This window comes from Acipenser ruthenus, chromosome 46 (genome assembly GCF_902713425.1).
Source record: "Acipenser ruthenus chromosome 46, fAciRut3.2 maternal haplotype, whole genome shotgun sequence".
NCBI classification, from domain to species: domain Eukaryota; kingdom Metazoa; phylum Chordata; class Actinopteri; order Acipenseriformes; family Acipenseridae; genus Acipenser; species Acipenser ruthenus.
In genome coordinates, this window is record NC_081234.1 from 105909 (window position 1) to 120569 (window position 14661).

General features: G+C 44.0%; 1 protein-coding gene across 1 annotated transcript; it reads right to left on the reverse strand.

Annotated features, from left to right (window-relative positions):
- Positions 1-4849: 4849 nt before the first annotated feature.
- LOC117966438 (zinc finger protein 703-B-like) lies at positions 4850-8430 on the reverse strand. Its single transcript, XM_034912458.2, has 2 exons — positions 7821-8430; positions 4850-6368 (listed from the first exon to the last, which is right to left on the reverse strand). Exons 1-2 carry the CDS (start codon positions 8085-8087, stop codon positions 4920-4922), a joined length of 1716 nt encoding a protein of 571 aa, XP_034768349.1. The 5' UTR covers positions 8088-8430; the 3' UTR covers positions 4850-4919.
- Positions 8431-14661: the final 6231 nt, after the last annotated feature.

Genomic DNA, 14661 nt, shown 5'->3' on the forward strand with positions numbered 1-14661 from the left:
CTCTGTGCTTTACAGTGCTTCCCTGTGCTTTACCCTACGTTCACTGTGCTTTATTACACTTTGCTGTGTTTTTCCTGGGGGAGACTTTTAGCAGGGTAAACGCATAGTATAACCATTGAAAAAGCAAGGGAGGGAAAAGTGCGAAGTGGGAAACCTTTATAAGGGCAGCTCTGTAGCAATGGAGTCCAAACCAAGCTGTTGAACCCTGCAGCTCAGAACCCCAACGCTGCAGGATTATTCAGAGAGCCAGGCCCCGTCGCTGGCCTTCATACACAGCAATGGGAGGATCGGGGGTCCAGCTGTTAAAGAAAAGGGGCTTCATACCAGGAGATCCCGGCTCAGCCACCGACTCTCTGTGTGTGTGTGACCCTGAACAAGTCACTGAACCTCCTTGTGCTCCGTCCTTCGGATGAGACGTAAAACAAACGAGCTCCTATCGGAAGTGACTCTGCAGCAGCAGCAGCAGCAGCAGTTGTTGATGAAGCAAGAGTTCACCCCCCTAGTCTCTGGAAGTTGCTTTGGATAAAAGTGTCTGCTAAATGACTAAATAATAATAATAATAATAATAATAATAATAATAATAATAATAATAATAATAATAATCCCCCTATAGAATGAACTGATGGTGCTTCATAAAGTCGAATGAAACCTGCTGAATAATGTTACGTTAATATCTTGAATTACAAACCACTTTGTAGTTCCCCCATATACTTAACGAAAAGACAATTGAAAAATGTGACATTTTCAAAATCTAACATGAAATACTACTGTACTGCTATTATGGCTTCCGGTAGACTTTATTTTTTTCAGCGATATCATTTTGTAGTTGCTTTGATTGCATGATGTTAAATCAAATATCTAAATTATATTCATATAGTTTTTTTTTTTTTAAATAATGTCTCAATCCTAAAACTCTTAAGTAACACGAAGCAAGCTACTTGGGTGATTTGCACTGTGGGTTTGAGTGTCTCTGCCGGTCCTGTCAGCTTGATTCATCCTGCAGGTTATCTGCGCTGTCACTGCCTCCTGCGTGTGTTTTAGATAAGCAGAGCGGACGGCTGGGCTGTGTGTGCTGTCGCACTGCACTCCTCTCCTATCTAGTAAGACTGAACCAGATCTGTGTGACTGCAGGGTGCAGAGGTACAGAGGGTTGATGGGGCAGTTTTATTTGTTTCTTTGTATTTATCTTTATGCCGATGTCTTCTGGTTGCTTGTTGGCTGTCTGGTAGTAATGATGAGGCTGGATACCATTTTTCTAGACAGACAGAGCTAAGATTGAATGGGCGTGGAGACTGAACTGCTATCTCCCCCTCTCACCCCCCTGAGAGAAAGGGTGCTCCCTCCAGTCCAGGACAGGGCAGGCTTGAGGCATGGAGACTGAACTGTTCCCTCCCTCACCCCCTAAGAGAAAGGGTGCTCCCTCCAGTCCAGGGCAGGGCAGGCTTGAGGCATGGAGACTGAACTGCTCCCTCCCTCTGTCACCCCCTGAAAGAAAGGGTGCTCCCTCCAGTCCAGGGCAGGGCAGGCTTGAGGCATGGAGACTGAACTGTTCCCTCCCTCACCCCCTAAGAGAAAGGGTGCTCCCTCCAGTCCAGGGCAGGGCAGGTTTGAGGCATGGAGACTGAACTGCTCCCTCCCTCCCTCACCCCCCTGAGAGAAAGGGTGCTCCCTCCAGTCCAGGGCAGGGCAGGCTTGAGGCATGGAGACTGAACTGTTCCCTCCCTCACCCCCTAAGAGAAAGGGGGCTCCCTCCAGTCCAGTGTAAAATTGAGCGAAAGGGAACTTGCAAATCGCGGGTTAAAACACAAAGGGAACTCAAACACATGCCAAGCACGGATTCCGGGTAGCTTCAAGAGGAAAACAGGGTACACGGAGCGCTCGGAAGATTCCAAAAAACAAACCAAAACAAAAAAAAAACGCAGTGGGAGAGGCCGTGATGTCATTATCCCCACAGACACGCAGAGCTCAGGGCTCTCGCTGTGCCAGGGCACGTTTCCCGTGATCTCAGGGATGCGAAATCCAAGCTACATGATCCCTGACAAATCATAACCAGCTGGGTGAAAAAAATAATAATTACCAGTGCTTATTTTTAAATTGCATACGAGAAAGAAAGCGGGGTCAGGTGGAATCAAACTGGAGATGCGTATTTATACATGTATATATTTTTCGTGACTTTTTTTCTATATTTTATTTTGTGCCCCCTAGGGACTGTCGGTGACTCGAGGACCCTAAATCAATCACTGCGAAACTTCATCCAGCTTTCTTTAATAATAATGAGAAGAGAAAAAAAATAACTGTTTGTGTTTGTTTCAAATGTGGTTTGGAGGTTTTGGGGCGTCAGTTTAGCGGCTTTGATCACAGGCTGGCCCGTCTAACTGTCATCATAAATCACCGCGCCTGTCAGACCTCGACGTTAAAATCTCCGTCTATTCGCAGTTCTGCGTGTCGTTGGTCGGCAAACACACGAAACAAGTTTTAGTTTTTTTGAGGTCAGGCTGTAGCAGGACAAGCTTCTATGCATGATGAGAATTTTGCTGACAAATTACGGTCAAAACATAAACAGTGGGAGCTGTTTCACTTTTAATGAAATTACCAAATGATGATCCTTTTATACATCTATAACAATAATTGAAATCCGTCTTAAGCACACCTGATAAAAAAAAATATATTATATTTTATTTACGTAGATAGTCCTGAATGGCCATTTCACAATTAACTAGATCATTAACTATTTCAGGGTCTGGATGGAGGTTTAATTAGCTGAATTAAACTTTTTTTTAAGAGGAACAAAATTCAGGTGTGTAAGGGCTCGCTTTGGCCACCCTTGGTTTTAATGGCTAGGTCCATTAGCCGTTCTGTTTGTAATGTACTGAATAGCCGCTAGGGGGCGGTGCAAGCCGCTCTTTTCCTCCCCAGTGCTCTTATTTAATCTCTCTTGAAGGAGATTTTAATCGTGGTGGCCTCCGGAGTTCACCAGCCTTGCATCGGCCGAACTATAACATCCTGACATCACTTTGAAGTCCAGCATGTTTCCTTTTGTTGGATAAAATAAAATAAAAAACAAACACTGGACATTGTTGCACGCTGTCCTCTTCCGGTTAAGACCCCACGAGGCTGTCTTTCGTTTGGACTCAGTTCTTCCACGCGTGCAGCGATTCAATAAACTCTCAGCCCCAGTGATGTTGGTGAAATGTTGCAGTCTGTTATAACACCGCAGAGCTGCACACAGATGAATCACATCGGAAGAGATATAGATCCAAATTAAATACATTAAACAACCCATTCTGCTCGAGTTAAAATCTCCCCTTTCAGCCTCTGCGTGTATAATTATACCACGTGAAGTTTCCTGTCTATGCATCTATTTCACAAGGCATGCCTGTATATATAACCTGCCGTTTTTGATTGGCTAAGAGTGGCTGCATGATTTATAATGACAAGCACAGTGAGTCCTCGCTCTTTATTAAAAGCCAGTCAAGGGAACAACTGTTCATAAAAATGAAAGACTGTTTAAAGGAATGCTTTTTAAAGAATGTTTAGAAATACTGTCTTAAACAGTGCGCTCATAACTGTGTTTGATCACACTTTAAGAACATAAGAAAGTTTACAAACGAGAGGAGGCCATTCAGCCCATCTTGCTCGTTTGGTTGTTGGTAGCTTATTGATCCCAGAATCTCATCAAGCAGCTTCTTGAAGGATCCCAGGGTGTCAGCTTCAACAACATGACTGGGGAGTTGGTTCCAGACCCTCACAATTCTCTGTGTAAAAAAGCGCCTCCTATTTTCTGTTCTGAATGCCCCTTTATCTAATCATTTGTGACCCATATACATATTTATGTTTTGGTAGGAAAACTCCACAGTTTTAGTAGGACTCCACAGAATTCACACAAACAGTTTAAAAATGTCTCAATATGTAACTAAAATATCGTGATCGACGGGGATCTATTAACACCACATAAAGAATAATGATAGGAGGTTGACTGTGTCACGTTATACTCTGATAAAGCACAGGTGCGTTTTAGAGCATATTACAGCACCGTCGCCTTAGCATTTACCTTAACTGCATCAATCGTCTATTTTTAGGCGTAAGGGGTTTTGGAAAAGACTTCCAGTCGGAGCGTTCGCCGTGGAGTCCATTCGGTTTCTTTATTTCTAAATGCAGCGCTGAGCGTTTAATCTAGACAGGACTGTGTCTGTGATGCAGTCGGAAACACAAGGCAGAATCACAACGGAGAAATAGAATCAAGTTTGCATTTATTAACAAAATAAGACATCCCATTATTTATTTATTTTTTTATTATTATAATTTTTTTTTTGGATAGCACTGCCATCGCAGGTTTACTTTGTCACCCCCCCCCCCCCGCCCAAAACACATTACAAAAAATATTGCATCTCTTTCAGCTGTACAAATTAAAAATAAATGGAATTCCAAACCAATTAAAACAAAACTGTGTAGAATTCACAGACAGACCATGCAGGGTAAAAGATGAAGAATTATTTAAATTATAAACTATATATATATATATATATATATATATATATATATATATATATATATATATATATATATATATATAGTAGATTGGGGGGGAGGTTCCGAATTTATGCAAGAAATATTCTCGCTATCACGTGGTTTGTTTTTTCGACCATTGCATATATATATATATAGCGCTCCTGGTGTGACAAGGTGAAAAAAAATCTTTATTATTTTTTTTAAAAATTTTTGTCTCAGTTTTCAAGCTAACATACAGTAAATAAACACAGTCCCAGAAAAGAAAGAAAGAAAGAAAGAAAGAAAGAAAGGATAAATCATACATTTTGTTGTAAATCTTGCTGTTTTGTGTATAATAATAATAATAATAATAATAATAATAATAATAATAATAATAATAATAATAATAATACCACTAATACTTACTAATGCTACTGATAACCTAAAGCGGAAGCTGACGTCAGTCTCTGGCTGTAGAGTGCGTAAGGGGAGTAGTAAGGCGCGGTCTGCAGCGCATGCACGGGCAGCCCGCTTGCTGGCATGTGGCTCTTGCTGTAAGGATGGTACCGGCTCAGTCCCAGGCTGTGCGGGCTTCTCAACGAGAAGGTACCGGGTAAAGCGGTCGGGCTACCCGGGCTCGTGGAAGGGAGGTGGAGGTGGCACGATGCACCCGGGTACCCCGCCAGCAGCTTGTCCGCCCCGGGGAGGGCTGTGTGGGTTCGGAGGTGGGCCAGCAGCTCCTCCGAAGAGGCGAAGCGCTTATCGCACGGTCCGCTGGCCGACACCCAGTTACAAATGTGCGGCGCCGGGTCGTTCTGCAGCATGAAGCCGTAGGTGTAGAGCGGGTGCCCCGAGAGGGTTGGGGTGGCGCTGGAGGTGAGGGGGGAGGCGTGGAGGGAGTGCAGGGGGTGGGTGGGGTACACCAGGGGGTACCCCGATTTCAGCGTGGAGGAGTGGTCGTGGACGCAGGACGAGCAGTTGCTGCCCCCCAAGTGGGGCGCGTTGGGGTACGTCAGACAGTAAGGGTCCCGGCATAATCCTTGCATGAAAGAAGGCGGAGAGGCGCCCGTCAGTGGGCTGGAGCTCGGGTGTTTTCCAGGCACCCCGAGCTGCCCCCCAACCAGGCTGGTCTTGGTATGATCCAAACCGTAATGTGTGGGGTAGCCGGCGTAGGCCCCCACGATGGAGCCGTGGTAACCCAAGCTGGAAGGCGGTAGCGGGTACACGGAGTGGCCCGGTTTGTAAGGGGACACCGGCGCGACGTGGCCCGACCCCAACGCGGCGTGCCCGTGCTGCTGCTGCTGCGGCTGCGGCGGCTCCGCTTTCCCCGCGTCGCTGCCGCCGTGGTGCGGGCTGCACTGGGAGCTGGCGTTGCTCGAGTTGGCGCTGGCCCGGACGTGGCTGGAGTTGGCCAGCTGAGCTTCCGCAGACCTGGAGAGCTCTTGCTGCTCCTTTTTATCCTGGCTGATTAAATCGCCGCTCTGTTTCGCTTCGTGCGGCGTGTGTCCTTGCTGCTGCTGCGGGGAGCCGACCCGGGAATTCGGGGAGGAGGCGGGGTGCGGGGGGAAAGGCGGGCAGGCGCCGCCGGGTAGCCGGTAGCCCGCTTTGTTGCTGTCTCCGTTCCCCGAGTTGGAGCCGTCCTTCCTCGACTCGCCCCCGGCTTTGGCATAAGGCTTGAAGCTGGACTTGTCGTCGACGGACTGGTGGTGGTCGCCGGCGCCGTGTTTCGTGCTAGGATGGGCCGATCTGTTTGCAGAGTCCTTGTCGCTGACGCCGTTGGAAGTCGCGGAGTTTAGCTTGGAGCAAGGCGGGGGATCCGGCTTTCCGATCTGGGAGCAGGTCTGAGCCAGCAGGGCCAACGGGCTCTTCTTAGCATCCAACTAAAAAAAAAAATATTTATATATAAAAAAAGATACAATGAAAATTGTTCATTTAAATGTAACACAAGACCGCACTGGAGCTTGGTTTTGACATTGAAATAATTCCTAAAGAACAATTTTGAAGCGTTAGGAGACTAATTATTAATCGTTAAATACAATTTAAAAAATAGAACATTCGTTTATCATAACCAACTTCAGATATAAAATGTTTATATATATATATATATATATATATATATATATATATATAATTTAAGAAGCCTGGATGTGAGCTAACTACGTAGAAATGTCTATTTGACGTCCATTTTATTTAATTTAGAACCGCGTTCTGTGTGTGTGTGTGTGTGTGTGTGTATTAAATAAATAATATATACAGTTCATTTTACTAAATTAAAGTCTTAAAATAAACGGTCCGCGTTTAGTTTTGAAAGCGCAGTTGTTTTCATATACTCCCAAACGCCCTTCCTCTATTAATAACAACGCGTCTCCCTCACTGAGAGCTGCGGGCGCTTGCTGGTTTTAAAATGTGTTTATTTGACACGCACACTTTCCAGTGTTGAGAGTATGAAATGTCACTCGCTTTAATAAGAATGAATAAGACAAAACCAAATGCAACCACAAAAACATCACACGCGCGTAACCTGTAGATTTGGGTGCGTTTATTTAAAAATATATAAATTAGTGGGGCGCGGCAAACTAACTAACTAAACAAATAAGTGTATTAATAAAACACTATATAGATAAGCGTACGTGTATAGATATCTGTGTGTGTGTATAGATATCTCTGTGTGTGTGTGTGTGTGTATATAGATATCTGTGTGTGTGTGTGTGTATAGATATCTCTGTGTGTGTGTGTGTGTATATAGATATCTGTGTGTGTGTGTGTATAGATATCTCTGTGTGTGTGTATATAGATATCTGTGTGTGTGTTCAAATGGTAGGTAAACAGACACGCTTGAAATACAATACATGGTTTAAATGAATGCTTGCTCTTGTTAACAGCGCTTCAGAGATTTTAGCAAACTGCTAGCAGATTGCGACAGCTCAAGAGATTTTTCTTTAAGGATTATGACTGTACTGCTACTGCAGACAGCCGAGTATTAGAAATGTGCCTACAAACTGAAGACGCACACACGCACATCTACACACACACACATCTACACGCACGCACACACACACACGCACGCACACATCTACACACACACATCTACACGCACGCACACACACATCTACACACGCACGCACACACACATCTACACACACGCACACACACATCTACACACACACACACACACGTACGCACACACGCACGCACACACACATCTACACGCACGCACACACACACCTACACACACACATCTACACGCACGCACACACGCACACACACACACACACACACGCACACACACACACACACACACACGCACGCAGCTATATTGTTGATATATTTACCTCGATGCTGATCGGCGCGGATGTCAGCGGCTGCAGGTACTCCGGATGCATTAAGTGCCCGGTATGCGCACTGAGCATCTTCAAAACCCGGATCGGCAGGCGCTTAGCCTGTCTGACGGGATCCGACGGAAACAGGGAAGAAACCGGACACGATTTCTTGAGCTCTTTCTCGGGAGAGAAGACGGAGAAGGAATCGGCGGTGTTGCTGTTATCGATGCAGCCGTCGTCGCTGTTTCTTTCAGTATATCCACAAGGGGAAACGTTCATCTGGAGCCGCAATCACAATAAGGATAGTAATGATAATGATAATTATAATAATAATATCACATTTCCTCCGATTCTTGATCTGTATTCCAACCCCACAGCCCGGTCCCTCACAAAAAAAACCACGCAGAGAGTGTGATCGCCCTCAATCTGCGCTCATTTGAAATATATACCTATATGATTTTAAAGCCTTTTTGTAAAAAAAAAAAAGGAAAAAAAAATAAAAAAATAAAACCAAGTCGTAAAAAAAAACCCAGCCCGTAGCAGCCAGCGATCAGCAGCGAGTCCCAAATCTCTCTCTTCTCTCTCCTGCGCTCTTCTGAGTTCACAAGAAGTACTCCTCTCTACCATCAACACTTCAAGTATCGGGGATGGCATCAAAGGAGCCGCGCCGCCGTCCAATCAGAGCGCACCGCATGGGTAATGAGGGGGCGGGAGCTGCAGGGAGTGGGCGTGGCGGTCACACACTGTCAGTACCACGGGAATACGGTAGAGGCGGTGTTTCTTCGGCAGAGAGGACTGCCGGACTGCAGTTTTTAGTCTGCTCGGATGTATTCGACAAGCGTGGTTTATGTTCTTTCTATCCGGTGGATACACGGGTGGGGGGAGGGGGGTTACTAATGCTAATGCGATGTCATGTCGTGTTCAGGCGTTTTAAAAGGGGGTTTTCATTCAAAGAAAACGTGCGCCAGTGCACAGAATAGTGGTGACGTTGTTATTGTGTGTGTGTTTTTATTATATATATATATATATATATATATATATATATATATATATATATATATATATATATATACAGGCTCCCTTGAGAAAGATATGTACAACATATCGAAACGTTGGGCAGCTGGCTCTTTTAGCTAATATATATATGCAGTCTGCAATATGTGTATTTTTGATGTATCTACAATGATAATAATAAACACATCGCCTACAAAGAGAGGTGTTCTGTCTGACAATGCATCTGCAGTGTTAATGGGCTTATTCCATTAGCGCTGACTGATCCGCCAGTGAGCTCATTTTCGCTAACCTAATTATACGACGAATTGGTTAAATTACTTAGAAATTATGCCTGACAAACCTCATTAGAAGCTGCTCAAAATAGACCAAGCTCGATTGGTTTCGTGCTCTGGCGAAGTTTTTGCTTGATCGTGTGGGAGACGTTAAGCGTAGTGCTTTATAATGAAGTGTGGATATGTGTTATGGAATCCGAGCTGTGCGTTCTAGAAGCCTCGTGTTAAAGTTCCGCTAAGAACTCCGAACAACCGAAGCTTCTAAAAAAAATAAAAAAAATGTTGTTCAACTCTTGTCCAATTCCATTTAGAACCATTTAACTCTATAGAACCCAGTGGTTCCGGAACTCAGACGGAGGTCCGTATTTACATGCACAGTGTATGGGTTTGTTTTGCTTTCTGAAATGCAAAGGATTACAGCAGACTGTGTAGGTAGGAGATGGAATCCAATTATAACGACTACCAGTCAATTCCCCCTTCTTAATTTATGACGCAGTTAATTGATACTGTCTGAGGCGGCGTGTATAGAGAGATTAGATGCATTTTATTACTCGTGTTAATACACTGCACTTACAAATAGAGAGTATGCTTTTAAAAATAAACGTGTAACTCATCTGGTCTCGTTTTTATTTTCGGGTATGGAGTTTACCAGGTGATCATCGGTTACTACAGTTTGCCACGCGGTTGTTGCAGTTTTAACCCATCCGTTTCCAATGCTTACACTCCGCATTTCCCATAGTTTACCCTGGTTTTTTTTTTAAATCTGCTTTACCATCCCTCTCTGTGCTTTACAATGCTTCCCTATGCTTTACCAGACCTCTCTGTGCTTTACAATGCTTCCCTATGCTTTACCAGACCTCTCTGTGCTTTACAATGCTTCCCTATGCTTTACCAGACCTCTCTGTGCTTTACAATGCTTCCCTATGCTTTACCAGACCTCTCTGTGCTTTACAATGCTTCCCTATGCTTTACCAGACCTCTCTGTGCTTTACAATGCTTCACCATGCTTTACCATACCTCTCTGTGCTTTACAATGCTTACCTATGCTTTACCAGACCTCTCTGTGCTTTACAATGCTTCCCTATGCTTTACCAGACCTCTCTGTGCTTTACAATGCTTCCCTATGCTTTACCAGACCTCTCTGTGCTTTACAATGCTTCCGTATGCTTTACCAGACCTCTCTGTGCTTTACAATGCTTCCCTATGCTTTACCAGACCTCTCTGTGCTTTACAATGCTTCCCTATGCTTTACCAGACCTCTCTGTGCTTTACAATGCTTCCCTATGCTTTACCAGACCTCTCTGTGCTTTACAATGCGTACCCATCTCTCTGTGCTTTATTACACTTTGCTGTGCTTTTACACGGATAACTTGTATAAGAAAAAAGATGGTTTTAAATGTGCTTTATAACTGCAGTATCCAATTCTGCACAACTTAACAGACCGGCCCGAATCATTTCACAATGAGCGCAGTGTGTTCGAAATATTGAAAGCACATTCAGCATATTTCTACAAGGCGCGTTTTAAACGGGAAGCACCGCAGATCATGGATCGTGCGTTTGCATGTATTGCGCCTGGCTGCTGTTGTCTCTTATTTGCCGCAAGTGGTGCGAGTTTGCTGCGCTCCGCCTTGCGTGGGCTTGTGGAAAAGTAGCGAAAAGCAGATCTGCAACAAATTAGCGGCGCCCTTTTAAAAGTCGGTGTACACAATGTGTTTTTTTTTATGGGCGGTGATTCCAGGCGGGGTCATATGCAGGTCACGAGCAACAGGTTATACAGAAATCTCTACGATGCCTGCCTCCCAAAATCGACCGACCGAGCTTTACCGAAACCATCGATCACGGTTTTAAAATCAAATGCATTCTTCTCCAGCGCCTTTCAGAAACCTCAAGGCAGAGGGGATTCGCAGACACGGAGAGAGTCGCGCTGGTGCGCTGCAAGGGCCTCCTGAAACAACAGCGAGTCTTTAGCCTTTTATTTGAAGGTTTCAACAGCAGTTTAAAGGCAGCCTACGTAGCAAGGCAGCGCAGAACGGCCTCTGCAGTTAGGAGAGTTCTGGAGTCGGACGAGCGGAACGCTCAAGGTGTTCCATAATTCCAAGGGTGACGTGTGATGTGACGTGGAACTCCCTATTGAAAGATTCTGTATGTGAACACAGAACCCCATTGTGTATGTGTTCTAGAACCCTGTTGGATTCGTATTGAAGCGTAATGGTGTTTAGGAGAAGACCAGCCAAATGGCTTTATAAAGTTAGGAAGAATATTTGAAATTTATTTTTTGTTTTATTCGTGTTGTTCTGTCACATGCTCTAACACATGTCTTGTTTGAAGACATTCATCAAGAACAATATATATATATATATATATATATAAAAAAAAACCCGCTTAGGCAACCCTCAGGTTTTAAAGAGATTAATCGGTACCTCAGGAATGAGCAATTAATCACATTTAACGAGATTGTATTAGTGTCAGCCTGCCCACAAGATATCCAGTGACAAGAACCTCCGATTAGATTCAAATTCAGCTATGAAATACTAGGACCAGACAGACAGACAGACAGACAGACAGGCAGACAGACCGTTTCAGTAAAATTATAACTCCTGTTTTGACCTGTGTTCTGTGTATCTGAAGGGGAAAAATATACAGAAAAAAAAAAGTATACAGTGTCAGTAACTGGCCCGGTCCCCCATGAGTGTGTGTGTGTGTGCGTGTGTGTGTGTGTGTGTGTGTGTGTGTGTGTTCATTGTCACATGGTCTCGCCTCACTTTCGAAAACTGCAATCAATCATTGCACGTGTCAGGACTGTCACTGCGGCCTCATTCTGAGAAGGGGGGTGTGTGTGTGTGTCTGTATTCTTTCTATGAGAGCTGACTGCAAGATTGATTCAACATGATCTGCCACAATAAAACAAGAAAGAAAGAAAAAGAAAGAATGAAAGAAAGAGGAGGGAGACAGGCGGGCATGCAGGCACAGGCGGGAGGGGGGAGGGATTCCTTTGAAAGGAACTTTTGAGTAAGAAGGAACTAAAGCCCCACTTTAGCAAAGTAATTCAGTCTGTATGACAGCAGAGCAAAGTGGGGCTGCAGACGTGTGTGAGCTCCGGACTGCGCTGCACGCATCGGGGGCACGGAGACCTCCCCCCGAAAAAGGGGGGAAGAGATGAAGCCAGAGGGAGAGGGAGAGGGAGAAAACTAAAGAGAGGAAGGAAATGATGGAAAGAGTTTCAAATAAAGGAGAGAGGAAGGACAGAAAGGCTGAGAATGCAAGTGGGAGAGATAAGGAAGGGTAATGAAAGAATTTCCCTTTGAAAAGCCGGCCATGGCATTTTTTGCACTTTTCCCCCCAATGTTATACCAGCATTTAGCAGAGATTTGCCATGTTTATTAATGCACTTTACCATGCCTCTCTGTGCTTTACAATGCTTCCCTATGCTTTACCAGACCTCTCTGCTTTACAATGCTTCCCAATGCTTTACCAGACCTCTCTGTGCTTTACAATGCTTCCCTATGCTTTACCAGACCTCTCTGTGCTTTACAATGCTTCCCTATGCTTTACCAGACCTCTCTGTGCTTTACAATGCTTCCCTATGCTTTACCAGACCTCTCTGTGCTTTACAATGCTTCCCAATGCTTTACCAGACCTCTCTGCTTTACAATGCTTCCCTATGCTTTACCAGACCTCTCTGTGCTTTACAATGCTTCCCTATGCTTTACCAGACCTCTCTGTACTTTACAATGCTTCCCTATGCTTTACCATACCTCTCTGTGCTTTACAATGCTTCCCTATGCTTTACCACACCTCTCTGTGCTTTACAATGCTTCCCTATGCTTTACCATACCTCTCTGTGCTTTTATAAGGGTTAAAAAAAGAGAAAAAGAAAGCGAAAATAAGAGTGAACGGATAAAAGAAAAGCAGGGGGAAAATAAAGATCTTTTCATCTGCTTCCCTCCTCCCCTCCCTCCCTCCCTCCCTCCCAATTGGTCTTTCTGTTGTATCTCTCCTCGAAAAAACAAAGAAATAAAACAAATTGAAAAGAAACAGATGAAAGCGGGGGGGGGGGGGGGGGGGGGGGCTTGTTATGGAGCTCGTTAAACGTTTACAGGAGTTATTGGAAGTCTAATAAAATATTCATAATTAAAAGCTTGCTCCAGACTCCACACAGGCTTTTGCAACAGAAGCCTGAGAGGGAACATGAAAAACAGCGAGTGGTGGTCTGTGCACTGCAAGGTTGTGATTTCAAGAGGGGATTATAAACTTTACAATCGGGCCAATTAAAGAGGCCCACTGACCAGCCAGCATTGGATCCTGTCTACGTTGTAAAAAAAAATAATAATTAAAAAACAAAACAGCTCCTGGCGCGCAGCCCTTTAAGGTACAAGGAACATGTACATTCTGATTTTAATTTTTATTTTTTTTGCACGTAAACACCAAGTTTCAAATGTGCTGACCGGTCGGATCTGGTCGGTCATCCGAACGGTCAGTTTCGTCCTCATGATGCTCGAGTCGCTCTCAATTGGATTTTTTTAAAGAAGAAATTGTTTGATGAACAAGCGCTGGTTTCCTGGTGGACCTTCAGGGGGTCAGGGAGTTTAAAACAGTGTTTTACTTGAGTGACTCAACCAGCATCATCAACATTACTATTCTGGAAAAAAATATTATTATTATTATTATTATTATTATTATTATTATTATTATTATTATTAATAAACCTGAAAGTGGAAACTGAGATCCTCAGTTAGTAGACTTTATGAAGCAAAATGAACCGGTCCTGGGTTCAAAACCCCCCTCACTGAAGTCTGTTATTAATATTGAAATGATCAGGAGCCAGGAGTTTGAGCAGGGTTAGAAACTCACACTAGCCCTGCTGCTGCTGCACCCAGTCCTGGGGTTCAGAGCTCCCCTCAATGAAGTCTATTATTATTATTATTATTATTATTATTATTATTATTATTATTATTATTATTATAATTAATAATAATTCTGTATGTGGAAACTGAGATCCCCAGTTAGTAGACTTTATGAAGCAAAATGAGTTCATTCTAAGGGTGTTGCAATGCTTCTGTCCAGAGATGCATATAGGATGCTATGTAAGACTTTCAGCACTGCCCACAGTTGTATATGAAGCAGGACATACTAATAAGGTTAGAAAGGGCACTAACACTGTCCAGCATTGCTCAATTGAATTATACTGTCCAGGTAACAGAACCTGCATCCCAAAACCGCCTCCTCAAGACCCCCCTGTTTAGACCTTCACCCCTCCTGCTCTGCACTGGACTCTCCTGACCTCAGCACCACGTTACTGGATCCTCAGCTGATGCGCTATCCATGCACTATTGCACTGCTAACATGTCACTGTAGATATAACTTGCTGTGATCCTAACTGGCTGCATCCTAGTTCATATTGTATTCTAGTAGTGTTATTATTATTTGCACTGACTGTAAACTACACTGTGTTTAAATATGAAGCTTGCATTGTAACCCTGCGCTGCCCTGGAACACCTGTGAGTCACCTGGGATAAAGACTTCTGACAAACCAGTAAATAATAATAATAATAATAATAATAATAATA